This window comes from Pelophylax lessonae (genome assembly GCF_965119305.1).
Source record: "Pelophylax lessonae genome assembly, chromosome: 7".
NCBI classification, from domain to species: Eukaryota; Metazoa; Chordata; class Amphibia; order Anura; family Ranidae; genus Pelophylax; species Pelophylax lessonae.
Genome location: NC_138774.1, coordinates 185284665 through 185300054, shown reverse-complemented (window position 1 = coordinate 185300054; position 15390 = coordinate 185284665). Strand labels below are relative to the sequence as shown.

General features: G+C 43.0%; 1 protein-coding gene across 1 annotated transcript in view; it reads left to right on the top strand.

Annotated features, from left to right (window-relative positions):
- Window positions 1-209: 209 nt before the first annotated feature.
- Window positions 210-15390, top strand: part of DIPK1B (divergent protein kinase domain 1B) — a 211068-nt gene continuing 195887 nt past the window's right edge. Inside the window, exon 1 of the mRNA XM_082262985.1 lies at window positions 210-407. Within this exon, the coding sequence (XP_082119111.1) occupies window positions 345-407 (63 nt within the window). The 5' untranslated portion in view covers window positions 210-344. The remainder of the gene's footprint in view (window positions 408-15390) is intronic.

The following is a 15390-nucleotide window of genomic DNA, read 5'->3' as shown; positions in this document are numbered from 1 at the left end:
AATACAGATAGCCTCATCGGTGGGCACTACGAAAAGAAGTACTGCTGGGGTTCCCTGCTAAGGATGCAAAGAAGAGGGGTTTACCTCCTGCAGCCCCCCAGTGTAAGCCTGCCAACAGGGTGCAAAGCCTGCGAATGGCCAAAGAAGGATTCTTCCATGTGGAACAGATAAGGCGAGCAGAGTAAACCCTGAGCCTCCTGAAGACTTGGGCAAAATTTTAAAGATTTCAATTTTTTTTTAGCGAACTATGGATGATTACCCTTGAGTGTCCCCCATAGAGGCCATCTGAAGGGGATCTATGCCCTAACATCTCACCGTTGGAAAAGTGCCCATGATTTACGAGGATGAGGAAGCTGCGAAGGTTTGTGCACTTGGTGCTATTCTGCCCTCTCTCCAAGGGGCTCCAGGTAAGAACACTATGAAATTGTCTGCCTTAACTTATTGCTGCCAAATATTCCTTTTCTTACAAAACAAAATCCAAAATCTCCATCGTTTGCTCTGTGCCTCTCTATTACAGGTGCCAGAGTAACAAAGCTCCCCTGTGATGTACTAAAAGTCCTTTGTGTTCCATTGCCCCAGGACAAACCTTTTACTAGGAGAAGGCAATAGAGCAGGTTGCCTGGGAAGGATTCTGAAAATACCTCCCAAGAACTTTGAGAGAATGACCCTTTTGCCAGGTTTCTGGCCAAATAGCATGGCTTTAAATGGTTGCAGCTTGACTTATTGGTTAGGGGCTTGAGCTGATATTAATATACATGGGAAGGGAAATATTTTGCACCTTTGCATTTACTCTACAAATACTGCTGGTCACACTTCTGCTTTAAAAATAGTTTTATTTATTTATTTATTTTGTTTTTTATTATTTTTCAAAAAATTACAATGTAATATAAGCAAACAGAAAATAAAATAAAATATTATACATTTTCAAAGAAGATGCTATAACAAGCAATCTGATGGTACAAGTACCAATGCACGTTCCTTTTAACGTTTCAAAAGGTTTGGGTACCACAATAATACCTGATTTTGGAGATATTACTATGTTTAGTCTTGAAGCATGTTTTATTTGAACAGATTTTGTGTTTGGCTTGTAATCAAGCATTATAGATCACAGGGATGCTGATGGTGGAGGAGGATTAGTTGTTGCGGTCACATCCTATATATATCTACACGTGTTATCAGATGAACCTTGCTAAGAGACCAGCCTTCCCGCTAAACCTGATTTGTAGACAGCCCGAGCACTGCTGGCGCCAATTCTGCTCATTCTGCTTGGTTGAAGTCTACCGGCTTGAGGTTGATTTCACCTATGTAGAGGTGACCGCCTGGCACATAAGGAGTTACAAAACAGAGGTCAGGGTGTAGTTACTGCCCATACCATCTTCATCAATTATGAAATATCGAAGATGCAGGAATGATGGCTGAATATTACCGCACAATAAGACCATGTCCCCTTGTGGGCATTTGAAGACCCCCTTTAGGTAAAAGCATTGATACTCCATGACAGGCAGTGTTGATGGTGCAGCACATTTATTTGTCCCAAGTCCTGATTTAAAGGGAAACTACAGCATGTACCATGCTGGCTCCAAGGAACTCAGAACTGGCAAAACTTTTACTTCCTAATTTGTTGATAAAAAGAACCTACCACCATACAATACTTTTCATGTTAGTGCATGAAGGCAAAGTAATGTGTAAATGTAACGCTTCCAGCCAGGTGTTTGTTACATCTTACAGATATTACAGTACTCCCTTGACAGGGCTGGCCCGAGACATTGTGCTGCCTGGGTCCAAAAATGAAATGCTGCCCCCTCCCCATACAAAAGAAATCACGCCCATCGACCAAAGAGATATTTTGATAAAGAGACATCCCCAAATTGTAAAGAGACAGCCCAATCCAGCAAAGAGACATACCCATATATATACAGCAAAGAGACATACCCATATATACAGCAAAGAGACATAACCATATATTCAGCAAAGAGACATACCCATATATACAGCAAAGAGACATAACCATATATTCAGCAAAGAGACATACCCATATATACAGCAAAGAGACATACCCATATATACAGCAAAGTGACATACCCATGTATACAGCAAAGTGACATACCCATATATTCAGCAAAGAGACATACCCATATATACAGCAAAGAGACATAACCATATATTCAGCAAAGAGACATACCCATATATTCAGCAAAGAGACATACCCATATATACAGCAAAGTGACATACCCATATATACAGCAAAGTGACATACCCATATATTCAGCAAAGAGAAATAACCATATATTCAGCAAAGAGACATACCCATATATACAGCAAAGAGACATACCCATATATACAGCAAAGAGACATAACCATATATTCAGCAAAGAGACATACCCATATATACAGCAAAGAGACATACCCATATATACAGCAAAGAGACATAACCATATATTCAGCAAAGAGACATACCCATATATTCAGCAAAGAGACATAACCATATATTCAGCAAAGAGACATACCCATATATACAGCAAAGAGACATAACCATATATCCAGCAAAGAGACATACCCATATATTCAGCAAAGAGACATACCCATATATACAGCAAAGTGACATATCCATAAAGCAAAGAGAACTCCCCATATAGTAAAGAGACCTCCCCATATAGTAAAGAGACAGCCCAATCCAGCAGAGACATACCCATATATTTGGCAGAGACATACCCATATATTCAGCAAAGAGACATTTCCATAAAGCAAAGAGAACTCCTCATATAGTAAAGAGACAGCCCAATGCGGCAGAGACATACCCATATATTCAGCAAAGAGACATACCCATATATTCGGCAAAGAGACATGCCCCCTCCAGAAAAGAGACATGCCCAGAGGGAGGGAGGAAGCCTTGGGTCCTCGGGCAGTGCGCTCCTGTTGCCGCCCCTCCTAAAGTGCTGCCTGGGTCCCATGGACCCACAGGGACCCATGGTAGGGCCGGCCCTGTCCCTTGACAATGCCCAGAGATAACACTGTTATGTAAATCCTGGTGCCTGTGCCTGTACAGTTCTTGCCTGTGCACACAGATGTCTGTCATGAATTAGCCCCCCTGCTTTAGCCTTTCACTCTATGACTTTCTGCAAAGTTACACTGTGAACAGTGGGGAAGAGGAGACTGATAAAATTATTACTACTGCCTTTTAAAGACTGATGGCATTTCGGGACTAAACGTAGAGCATTTCTGAAAAATTGTATGTATGCAGTGGTATATATAAATACACTGTACATATCAGAAATGTATTGCATGCTGCCTGAACTCGAAGTGAATCATCACCTGTAGACTCTTTCTAGGAGGTATCAATCTCCTGGTTCCCTGCTCCTCTCAGTAGTTCCTCCCACTGATCCTACAGCACTACAGGATACAGTAGTAAGGTAGGGGAAGGTGAGCTGAACCATTAAGGGCAGCAGGGGGACCAGGAATCTGACACTCTCAGAATTGTCAGTTTCAGAAGAGTCTATAGGCAGCAATTTCTTTTACAGGGGTATTTCCAGGCAGCAAGAGAGAAATAAGTGTTTGCTATCCTCGTTGCAGGAAGACTTTTTTTATCAGAGCTTGATTGTAACGACAGAGCGATGTTAAGCACATATAGACGTAAGGAGATGAATATTAGATAAATTACACATCAAGGACTGTAAAGCTGTCAACTTAAGTCAGTCAGCATGTGATCTTCTTAAGCAATAAAAGTCATTCAGCAGTATTGATTGATTGCAGGTGTGTGAGAGACAATATAACAGTGTACTGTTTCTGCTAAACTGTCAGATATAAAAAATGAAGCCATATGCTGGCCATACACAGGCTAAGCGCCCATTCAGACTGGCGCGACACGACTTTGTGGGGCGACCTGTGAAGTCCCGGTGCATAGCGTGCACCGCGACCTCGGCGCGACTTGCACGGACTTCATATAATTGAAGTCAATGCAAGTCCCCTCCAGGTCGCCCCAAAGTAGTACAGGACCCTTTTTCTAAGTCGGAGCGACTTGTGTCACTCCTATTAGAACGGGTCCTGTGCTAATCAATGGCGAGCGACCGACCGCGACTTGTCAGGCGACCAAGTTGCCTGACAAGTCACGCTAGTGTGAATGGACCCTAAAAACACGTTCAAACTCGTTTTCCAATAACGAACACTCGGTCGTGAGAGCAAACAATTTTACCATCATGTAATGACCGATCTTTGATCGATAAATCGTTCAATGGACATAAATGAATCTGTTTTTTGTTCATTTTGTCACATATGTCTAGTGCAAAGAGTTCAGGCGAGAAAAGCATTAACCTTTCAATTTATCGTTCGTTCGGGGGAATTTTCCAAACTGTTCCTTTTTCAGCTCTGAAAAGTTAAAGGGTAACTCCGCTTTCATGGGGAAAAAAATCAGCAAATAAAGAAAAAACAATATAGCGTATACAATTGCGACACAAATCATACTGAAATTGAATGTTATTAACAATTACCTTTCCTTTTCAATCTGTAGCTGTTGTAATTTTCTGAAAATGCAATGCAATATGGCTACCTGGAGGTGTTCTGTACACAGAATGTGTACTGACCACACCCCAGAAACATAATTTCCTGCTTGTGTGATTGGCTCACCAATTCTCCCAGAAGTCTGCACTAAGATACAAGTCAGGTTTCAGGCATCTCCTGCAACAAAAAATGTCATTTTTGGTGAGATAACCCCAATAGGAACACCTCTAAAGGGATGCAGACCCAACAGATTTCCTCATTAGAGCCCTGCAGCTGCCACAGCTGATTGATAATTATGACCACTCCCATTAGACTCACTCAGCACAGAGGAACAAACAATGATTTCTTCAGAATAACAAAAGGTAGGAATCTGCAACAAAGTTTGGTAAAATCCTTGCAATGTACAGAGATCACCCAGAGGGCAATGTTTTACTCTCAACAAAATTGGAGTTATGCTTTAAAACCAATTTCCCATTTGTGCCCATTAACTGAACGAAAAACGAACGAACGGACCAAATGACAGATTTTTGAATGATTTTGCGGCTAGTGTATGGCCAGCATTACTGCTCTTATTCGAGGCGCCCCTTTACTGGCAAGAAGGAAAAAACCAGGGAACTCAACAACATTGATTGATTACCTTGAATCTTTCTAGTCTTAGGGCTGGTACTTGTTAACAAGAGGTTCAGGAAGAATCTGCAGGCAATATAGAAAGTGTTAATATCGGGAATCCTTCCCTATATCACAGGGAAATGATATTGTGTTTTCAATGAGAGTACGCAATAATAATTCATTATTATTGGGATGCCTAAGTAAAGGTCATTTTTACTACAACGTTGACCTTTGTTACAGGTTCACTGTACCGATATTTCCTTTATTCTATTTCATGTACAGGTTTGCATTTACCTCCCTGATCAACATAAAAGAAAGTCAGTTGTTTTAATCAGAAGAGGAATAGAAAAGCACAGTCACTATGTAGAAGTATTGCACAAGAAGCAGAGCCCGCATGTGTATGTAAAGTGTAAATACGGAAGCCTCCATGTGTCCGAACTATACACTGGAGCAGTGATTCCCAACCTTTTTTCAGTTGTGTCCCCCCTTACAACTCTGCATAATCTCCAGGCGCCCCATTCTAAAATGTAAGAAAAACCCTACACTAATAATCTCATATAACGCAGCAACATCCATACACATGGCCCATCCAACTGATATGGACTAGTATTCTAGGGTTTCTCTTCTCTCTCAGTTTCTCTTCTTCTATTTGCTAATGTGACCCCAGCGCTGATGGAGAAGGAATGAGGATTAAATAAGGATGCTGTGGAAGCACCCGTCATTCTCCTTATCAACCAGTGATGTCACTGGTTGTCAGAGTGCAAGGGGCTTGACCCGCACAGTGCCCAGGGTTGTCAAGGTGCCAGTGGCTTTACTCCCGCACAGTGCCCAGGGTTGTCAGGGTGCCAGTAGCTTGACCCACACAGTGCCCTGGGTTGTCAAGGAGCCAGTGGCTTGACCCGCACAGTGCCCAGGGTTGTCAGGGTGCCAGTAGCTTGAACCACACTGTGCCCAGGGTTGTCAGGGTGCCAGTGGCTTGACCCACACAGTGCCCTGGGTTGTCAGGTTGCCAGTGGCTTGACCTGCACAGTGCCCAGGGTTGTCAGGGTGCCAGTGGCTTGACCCACACAGTGCCCAGGGTTGTCAGGTTGCAAGTGGCTTGACCAGCACAGTGCCCAGGGTTGTCAGGGTGCCAGTGGCTTGACCCACACAGTCCCCAGGGTTGTCAGGGTGCCAGTGGCTTGACCTGCACAGTGCCCAGGGTTGTCAGGTTGCCAGTGGCTTGACCCCCACCGTCCCAGGGTTGTGAGGGTGCCAGTGGCTTCACCCACACAGTGCCCAGGGTTGTTAGGGTGCCAGTGGCTTGACCCACACAGTGCCCAGGGTTGTCAGGTTGCAAGTGGCTTGACCAGCACAGTGCCCAGGGTTGTCAGGGTGCCAGTGGCTTGACCCACACAGTCCCCAGGGTTGTCAGGGTGCCAGTGGCTTGACCTGCACAGTGCCCAGGGTTGTCAGGTTGCCAGTGGCTTGACCCGCACTGTCCCAGGGTTGTCAGGGTGCCAGTGGCTTCACCCACACAGTGCCCAGGGTTGTTAGGGTGCCAGTGGCTTGAACCGCACAGTGCCTAGGGTTGTCAGGGTGCCAGTGGCTTGACTCACAGAGTGCCCCGGGTTGTCAGGGTGCCAGTGGCTTGACCCGCACAGTGCCCAGGGTTGTCCGGGTGCCAGTGGCTTGACCCGCACAGTGCCCAGGGTTGTCAGGGTGCCAGTGGCTTGACCAGCACAGTGCCCAGAGTTGTAATTCTTCAAGGTAAAAACCTCTGGCAATTTGTTGCCATTTTGCCAAGGCACCCCTGAACAACCCAGGAGGCACACCAGGGTGCCACAGCACCCTGGTTGAAAAAGGTTGCACTGAAGCAATGAATTTTATAATAATTGAGTACCATTAACATAAATATCTAATCCCCACCAAAAATAGCAAACAAACAGTTGTGTTGTCCTTTATTTGGCCAGTGTATAAAGGTCGTGTTAAGAATGTGAGTTTTTTTTTCCTGACCGTTACATTCAAAGAGTGTGTGGTACCCTTTACGTGGTCCCATAATAAATTGGCAGATGGCACAATTAGTGCCCGGTTGTCATAGGACTTCAGTTTAATGACCTCTCTCTGAGCATCAGAATCTGCTAACAGCTCCCTGTGGACGCGGTGTTGGCGCATTTACCCTATAATTTGATTGTTTAGACACTTTTTGTTAACTCCTTGTGTGCCAGCTGGCTCTGTGGCACGTAGTGCTTCATACTGTCATAGATTAATAGCACAGTATACAGTATACTGCTTCTGTCATGGAGGAATTTATTTTCTAATAAATAATGTGTTGTCTTTGTTTCATTTATAATGGCGCTTTAGGGGCTTTAAGCAGTTGCCTTCCTTTGACCAGCTCTGCAGCCCACTGATTGGAGCGGTCATGTAATGCAATTTTGTTGAAATCTCCAAAGATGAGTTCATCTGTCAAGCCTGCAACAGAATGGCCATTGTTTTGCCAGTCCCCGGTTCATATTAGATTTAAGATAAAACCTTTCAACCATGGCAACAGTACTCACTTTGTAGACAGGACTTCCCAGAAATCTCATCTCTTGCTCCAGTAACTGCGTTTCTGCCCAGACTGATGCCAAATAATAATGCTTCTTCCATGATGTCCTTAGGATTTCTGTAATAAGCATTTCAGCAGAAGAGTTCTTCAGTTCTAAGAGATACAGTTTTTCTTTTACATTACTGCAGATAATTAGATATGAACTCTTCCACTTAGCATCCATTTTCAGCAGGAGCTTAGCATTCGGTTATCTCAGTATGTACAGAACAGAAGCAGGCAGAGATCTGCGGTAAGGATACATATTAGATGTAAATTAAACAGCGGGCAGGGCTGTGAGGCGCAGCCTCCTCCTGTTAGTGCACTAAGTAGGGCTGAGTACAGTGCGAGCAGGGTCGGCTCCTCGCGCCTCATGCAACTCCTGGGGAGTCCCTTGTTTTGGCGCCCCCCTCTCTTGGCGCCCTCAGGCGGCCGCCTTGGCTGCCTTATGGCTAGCGCCGGTCCTGTACATATATATTGCAGTGTACCTTATAGTTATTCTGGAGAAGATTGTTTTATTCTGTCAACAACAGTGCTCAGAGCTGTCAGCTGTCATCCCATGTGTATGACAGGGTACCTTTGTGCCAATGTCATTAGATCCTATGCTGCATATATATATACACTGCAGATAGATTTCTGTATTTTATCCCAGTGACAGGTTCTCTTTAGCCGCCTGTCCAATGACATTGCCAGCAAACGCAGACTTACGCCGCATTGGGTTTCTTATCTCCTTGTTATCTCTGGTAACAGGATATGCCAACAGCCAGGTCAGACCACAATGTCACTCAGCGCCTCTTTGATACTGTGGACAAAGGGTCACTGCCCGGATCCTGTGTCATCTTTCAGGCCTTTTGTTCCTTTTCATCTGATGGTGGCTTCAATGGTCTCTGATGGGCCTGCAGTTTGTCTGAGAATGGAGAAACTCACTTTACAGTCCAGCAATCTGCCCGTTCCTCACTCCAAGAAGGAAACCAAATGAGAGTTGCAGGAATAAGACATCTGTATTGGCCACCAGCTCCATGGAATCTGAAATGATCAAATCCATCCATAGTTCTTTTCACGCTAAGATGGCACCAGAAAGGCATGGAGCATTCTGTGTCATTGTCTTATTGCTACCCTTCACACGTGTTTTGGCACTGCGCAGTTTGCTGCGTTTTTCCCATAGGAGTCTGTGTTATACATCGTGTCACACCTGAATCATTTTTCACTTTTAAGAGAACATGGAAGGTTTAGAACTTTGTTCCCACTGAGATTTCATCAGAAGGTATAGAGGAATTTTCTGCAATGATATAAGATATACACAACAATAAAATGTTACAACCTCTGCTAGGAGCTTAAAGCGGAGTTCCACCCAAAAGTGGAACTTCCGCTTTAAATACTCCTAAACCCCCTGACATGCCAAATTTGGCATGTCATTTTTTTTTTTTTTTGGAGGGGGTACCTAGATTTGACAGGTACCCGCTTCCACTTGGGCTCGGGCCACCTAGAGGGCTCGAGTGGCAGTTCTCCTCTCCCCCTCCCTCCCTGCAATCTTCTGGGACGTCACAGGTCCCAGAAGATTGCCCGTCCATTCACAACGTGCAGCGCAACTCATGCATGCGCAGTGCGCACCTGGCTGTGAAGCCGCAAGCTGTCACAGCCGGGTGCCCACACTAGAGATGCCGGCGCCACCGAGAGGAGAGGGAGAGGATCGAGGCTTCGGGCGGCCGCATCTCCGGATCCTGGGACAGGTGAGTGTGTGTTTATTAAAAGTCAGCCGCTACACTTTTTGTAACTGCTGACTTATAATAAACACAAAAATGAGTGGAAACCCGCTTTAAAGTGTTTGTTACCCCTTACCCCAGCATTTTTATATTCCCAATATATGCCTGCTGTACCATGTACTTGTATAAAAAATTATCCTGTTCTCTTTGCATTGCTTCCTTTATGTGAAATCCCAGGTGTGCCTGCCAGTCTCTCGGCTTTCCTATTATTGGAGGAGAGCAGGCTGAGTTCCCAGCACAGCTGGAGAACTGACCACGCTGTGTTCTCCTGCTTAGCATGGTCAGTTCTCCAGCTGTGCTGGGAACTCAGCCTGCTCTCCTCCAATGATCAGACTTGTCCTGACACACCCCCTTCTGCACAGCCATTCACTGAGAAACTTAGTGTACTGTTGTTTCTCCACCAACCAGTTCTTATGCAGCTGAGGACAGAGGGAATGTGATCACTTATAAAAAAGGTAAAAAGGGTATTTAGAATGTTTTTCATATCTATACACAAATGTTTTGCCTTTCATTTCTGTTCTAAACTGAATGGGTTGTTTTACAAGGTTATCGTTTACAATCACTTTAAGTTTAAAAGTTAAGCTGACCATACACATTTCAATCAGATGTTACAATCCCCTACGTAGTTCCAGTCTACGTTTTTACAAATTGAATGGATTGTTAAGGTTGGCACAACACACCATGGTCAGTTCTCCAGCTGTGCTGGGAACTCAGCCTGCTCTCCTCCAATGATCAGACTTGTCTTGATACGTCCCCTCCTGCACAATCATTCACTGAGAAACTCCGTGCACTGTTGTTTCTCCTCCCCCGCAGCTGAGGACATAAGGAGCAGAGGGAATGTGATCACTAAGAAAAAGGGGGAAACAAGGTATTTATGATTTTTTATTTTATATATATACAAACATACATTAATTTTTAAACTGAATTGGTTGTTTAACAAGGCGATTGTTTACAATCACTTTAATGCTATCAAAACTACAAAAAAAAAGTCTTGGCTGGAGCTGGTTTGATAAATAAAACTTGTAATAACCCCCACCTCTGCAAAGTGGGCCACACACACAATAATCTTGGTACAACCTATGTAGGGTAGGGCCAATCAGTGCCGGGACAAGGTCATCCAGCGTCCAGGGCAAGAATGCCAAGCTGTGCCCCCCCCCCTTAGGATTAGGGTCAAGGCCCCCCCCCATCCCTACAATAAACCATTGCGCCCAGGGCAACCGTTCCTCCTGCCCACCCCTTGTCCTGGCCCTGGGGCCAACCTTAAAAATCCATTAAATTTGTAAAAACGTAGACTGGAACTACATAGGACATTATAACATCTGACTGAATTGTGTATGGTCAGCTTAACTAATAAACTTAAAGTTAATGTAAACGATCACCTTGTAAAACAACCTATGCAGTATAAAATAGAAATGAAAGGTAAAAGATATAAAAAAAGCATTATAAATATATTTTTTATCGTTTTAATAAATGATCACATTCCCTCTGTTCTCAGCTGCTTAAGAGCTGGGGAGAGGAGAAGCAACAGCACACTAAGCTTGCCAGTAAATGGCTGTGCAGGGGGGGGGGGGCATGTCAGGACAAGTCTGATCATTGGAGAAGAGCAGGCTGAGTTCCCAGAATAGCTAGAGAACTGATCACAGTGTGTTCTCCTGCTTAGTGTGGTCAGTTTAATAGGAAAGAAGAGGTACTGGAAGGAACACCAGGGATTTTACATAAAGGAAAGCAGAGGGACTAGCAGGATCACCAGGGATTTCACATAAAGGAAGCAATATAAAGAGAACAGGATATTTTTCATACATATACAAGCACATGGTACAGCAGGCACGTATCAGGAATATGAAGTGTTGGGGTAACAAACACTTTAAAAAAAAGTGTGGGGTTTAAACATTAACATTAACTGAGCAATCAAAGGCCACTGATCGCTCAGTTCTCGGGCCTGCTCTGGCAGTCATTGCTCTGTGTTCTGTCCTCTGCCCCTGTTCTGTCACTGCAGGGTTGAGCCATGCTGAGTGGCTGAGCCAGCTGCCAGTCAGAATCCTGAAATTATTGTCGGGATCCTTGCAGAGCCTGGAAAGCCTCTGTGACTTCAGCCAGCTGAATCTGGGTCATGGGAGTGCAGAACGAAGTGAACCCCTCACCCCTATGAGCCACAGAAGAAGTATGGGCAAAAGAGCTTTGGACATACTTCTTCTTTAAAGTGTATGTAAACAAAAAAAAACAATTATTATAATGGCAATCAATCGTCCTCAGATTTGGTGGCTGCATTTCTCTTCTTTTTTCATGTTTTTTTTCCTTTATTTTTACTTGGTGATCCCACAAATAACAGATGTTCTGTCCCTAGTCTGGCCATAGTTCTCACACAGGGAGGAGAAGCAGCAGCACACTGAGCTTCCCGGTGAATGGCTGTGCAGCGGGGGCGTGTCAGGAGAAGTCTGATCATTGGAGGAGAGCAGGCTGAGTTCCCAGAATAACTAGAGAACTGAACACAGTGTGCTCTTCTGCTTAATGTGGTCAGTTTTTAGCAGGAGAGCAAAGGGACTGGAAGGAACACCAGGGATTTCAAAGGAAGCAATACAAAGAGAACAGGAGACTTTCTCATACAAGTCTATGATACAGAAGGCACAGATCAGTAATACGAAATTTTGGGGTAACAAACACTTGAATTTATTAGTTTTGGGTTTAGATGCACTTTAATGTTCTCTATGGCTTAATATGGAAAAATAAAACCATGCATCCCTTATTAACCACTTCAGCTCCGGAAGGCTTAGCCCCCTTCATGACCAGGCCATTTTTTGTAATATGGCTTTGCATTAATTTAACTGACAATTGCGCAGTCATGCAACGCTATACCCAAATAAGATTGATATCCTTTTTTTCCCACAAATAGAGTTTTCTTTTGGTGGTATTTGATCATCACTACGGTTTTTATTTTTTGCGCTATAAACAGCGGTACCCCGAGCCACACTCGGGGTACCGCCAGAAGCATCGCTGGATCCTGGTAGAGGGGTTACTTAACTTGTCACCGGGATCCAGCGATGTATGCGGGCGGTGTGCGGCGGCGGATCTTCCTCCCGATGCTATGTGTGCCCCGGCTTCCGTCTCCTGCGATGTGATGCTCGCAGGGGGTGGAACCAGCAGCAAATTCAAAAGTAAAACACACCAAACACACTGATACAATGCAAAATAAAATAAATTCACATTAGATTGTCCCCCAGTGCCCTTTCCTGCAGTTTTACTGTACTTTTTATGTATATATATATATATATATATATACATATACATATACATGTGTGTGTATATATACAGTATATATATATATATACAAACATACTTTAATTTATTTATAGTTTTTTATTATATTATAATTTATGATTTTGTGTTTCAAACTTTATCATACCCGAGATGTTATAAAGAAGAAAGCACAGTAAAAAAAATAATCATATGTAAATAGTTGGTTTGGGCTGCTAATTTTTAAGAATTGCATGTAAAATAATGGTACCGCTTTCAGCACCTAAAATCGGAAAGAATCATACCGCCAGGGAGGTTAAAAAAAAAAAAAACATATTTTTTACTTTCTGCTAAAAAAAAAAATCCAATAAAAAAAATTGAAAAAATCAAATTTCCTTATCAATTTAGGACAATATGTATTCTGCTTCATTATTTTGGTTAAAAAAAATCCCAAAATGCACATATTGATTGGTTTGCGCAAAAGTTACAGCATCTATAAACTATAGGATTAATTTATGGAATTTACATTTTTTAAAATTGTTTTTACTAGTAATGGCGAACAGCGATTTTTAGTGGGACTGTGACATTTCAGTGGACAAATCTGGCACATTGTGACACTTTTTTGGGGACCAGTGACACCACATCTGGGAGTCAAGACTGGTTATCTACAGCCGCTGTCTTGTGCCACAGAGATGACTTGGGATCTAGATTTAGATTTATTTTTTTTTGTCATTTAGATGTTTTGTTTACTGTAAATTACTGAAAGCAATTAACAAATGGGGGAAAATATTGTTTAATGAGAGGGGACTTCCTTCCCTGGAGTTCCTGACCTTACCATGAAGAGAATGAACACAGATGCAATGTTATTCAGGGTGCCAGGCTCTGATTGGATGCTGCTTTCCCATAGCAAGGATAAATTGACTTGTCTTTACTGATTTCGGTGGTTCCTTTTTTTTTTTAAAAAACTGCATCCTTCTGTTTGTTCTTTTTTAACCTGCCCCCCCCCCCCCCCCATTGTAAGGAGAATTCTACAGAAGCAGGTCCAGGGAACATCATTTAGTAGCTGCTAGAAGACTGGGAGCATGAAAAGCCTGCTAAAAATGATGCTAGAATGTCATGCAGTCCATTGATTTGAATAATGTAATTGAATAAAAGCAAAATTGGTGTCTCGATTGGCATAGAGGCGTCCCTGAGTCAGCGCGCCGCACAGACAATTAAAGGTTACAAGCATGGTAAATGCCACATTGTTACTTTTCTGCACTTCCTTTCTTCTAGATAAAAAAATTGATTCAAAATGGATCAAAAACAGATATAAAAGAGATCCATTTGCATTTTCCAGCACTAGAAATGAAAAATTCGATTTCATATACATGTTCTTATCTTTGATATATTTACTTCCAGGTTTAAAATACAGCATGCTGTAGTTTTCCTCCTGCGGGCTTCCATCTCTGTAACAGAACGGAAGGGCAGCACGGCCCCCGGTGATAATGATCCTCTCCTTGGTGACTAGGTGCTGGTCTAGTCTGTGTTCTGACCAGATGGTCCAAGGAGGAAAAAGAGTGACCGCACTCCGGGATACAAGTAAAAATACTTTATTCCATAAAAATCATCCAACATCAAAAAAGGTAAATTCACGATAACATCATGACATACATGGAGGAAAGCATGGGTAAAGCGTTTCACAAATGTCTTCACTTAGTCATAACCCATACAGTATGACCCAGATGACTAAGCGAAGAAATTTGTGAAACGCGTTAACTGTGCTTTCATCTGTATGTCATGATGTTATCGTGAATTTACCTTTTTGGATGTTGGATGATTTTCATGGAATAAAGTATTTTTCCCTGTATCCTGGAGTGCGGTCACTCTTTCCCATCTCTGTACATTCCGGTCAGAGGGTTGCAGGGAAAATGCTACCTTTGTTTTCACTGACATAAACATAAGCAGGAGGAGCTTCACGTCCTCTGCTGTGGGTCACGTGTTTAAAAAAAAAAAAAAACACCCTTTGGAATACAGAGTAAAAATAAATATTTAATATCAATAAGCCATACCTCCTCACTTTTTAAGATGGGAATGAGGGACACCTATTAGCAAAAGTATGTCGGCATAGGACACTACCCCTGCCACGCCCCCTTAAAGGAGAATTATACAAAAAAAAATGATTAGTTAAACCCATAAGTGCTTTTTTTTACCACTATTATTCCTTTATATTGGCTTTTGAAATTTACAAATGCAGGAATTTGGAAATTAGATGAAAGGTTTAGCGCTGGGAAACACTTTTTGAAAGATAAAAAGTGCATTTTATATACAATTATATAGATCAGACCAAAATGAGGGACAAATGAGGAGGAATGAGGGACATTATTCCAAATGAGGGACAGTCCCTCAAAATCAGAGACAGCTGGGAACTATGAATAAACTGTTTTAAACTGTCATACAAACATATATATGGAATCAAATCGTATGGTGTGGCCGGATTTCTGCCAGTCACAGGCTGTGTCACACCCCTCCAGCCTATGTCCTAGAATAACAGGGAGGTGAAGCCTCCATCAATCTACATGTAATATCCCACCCCCATTGTGTTTAGCTGGTTAGCGGGCATAAAGGAGGGAGGTAGTGGGCTGCCATTTACCACTGTGTATACGCCCACATATGTGACTCTATAGTCACATGGGCTGCTCAGATGTGATAGGGAGGAAATGCTCAGCATAGAAACTCACTGAAAACTGA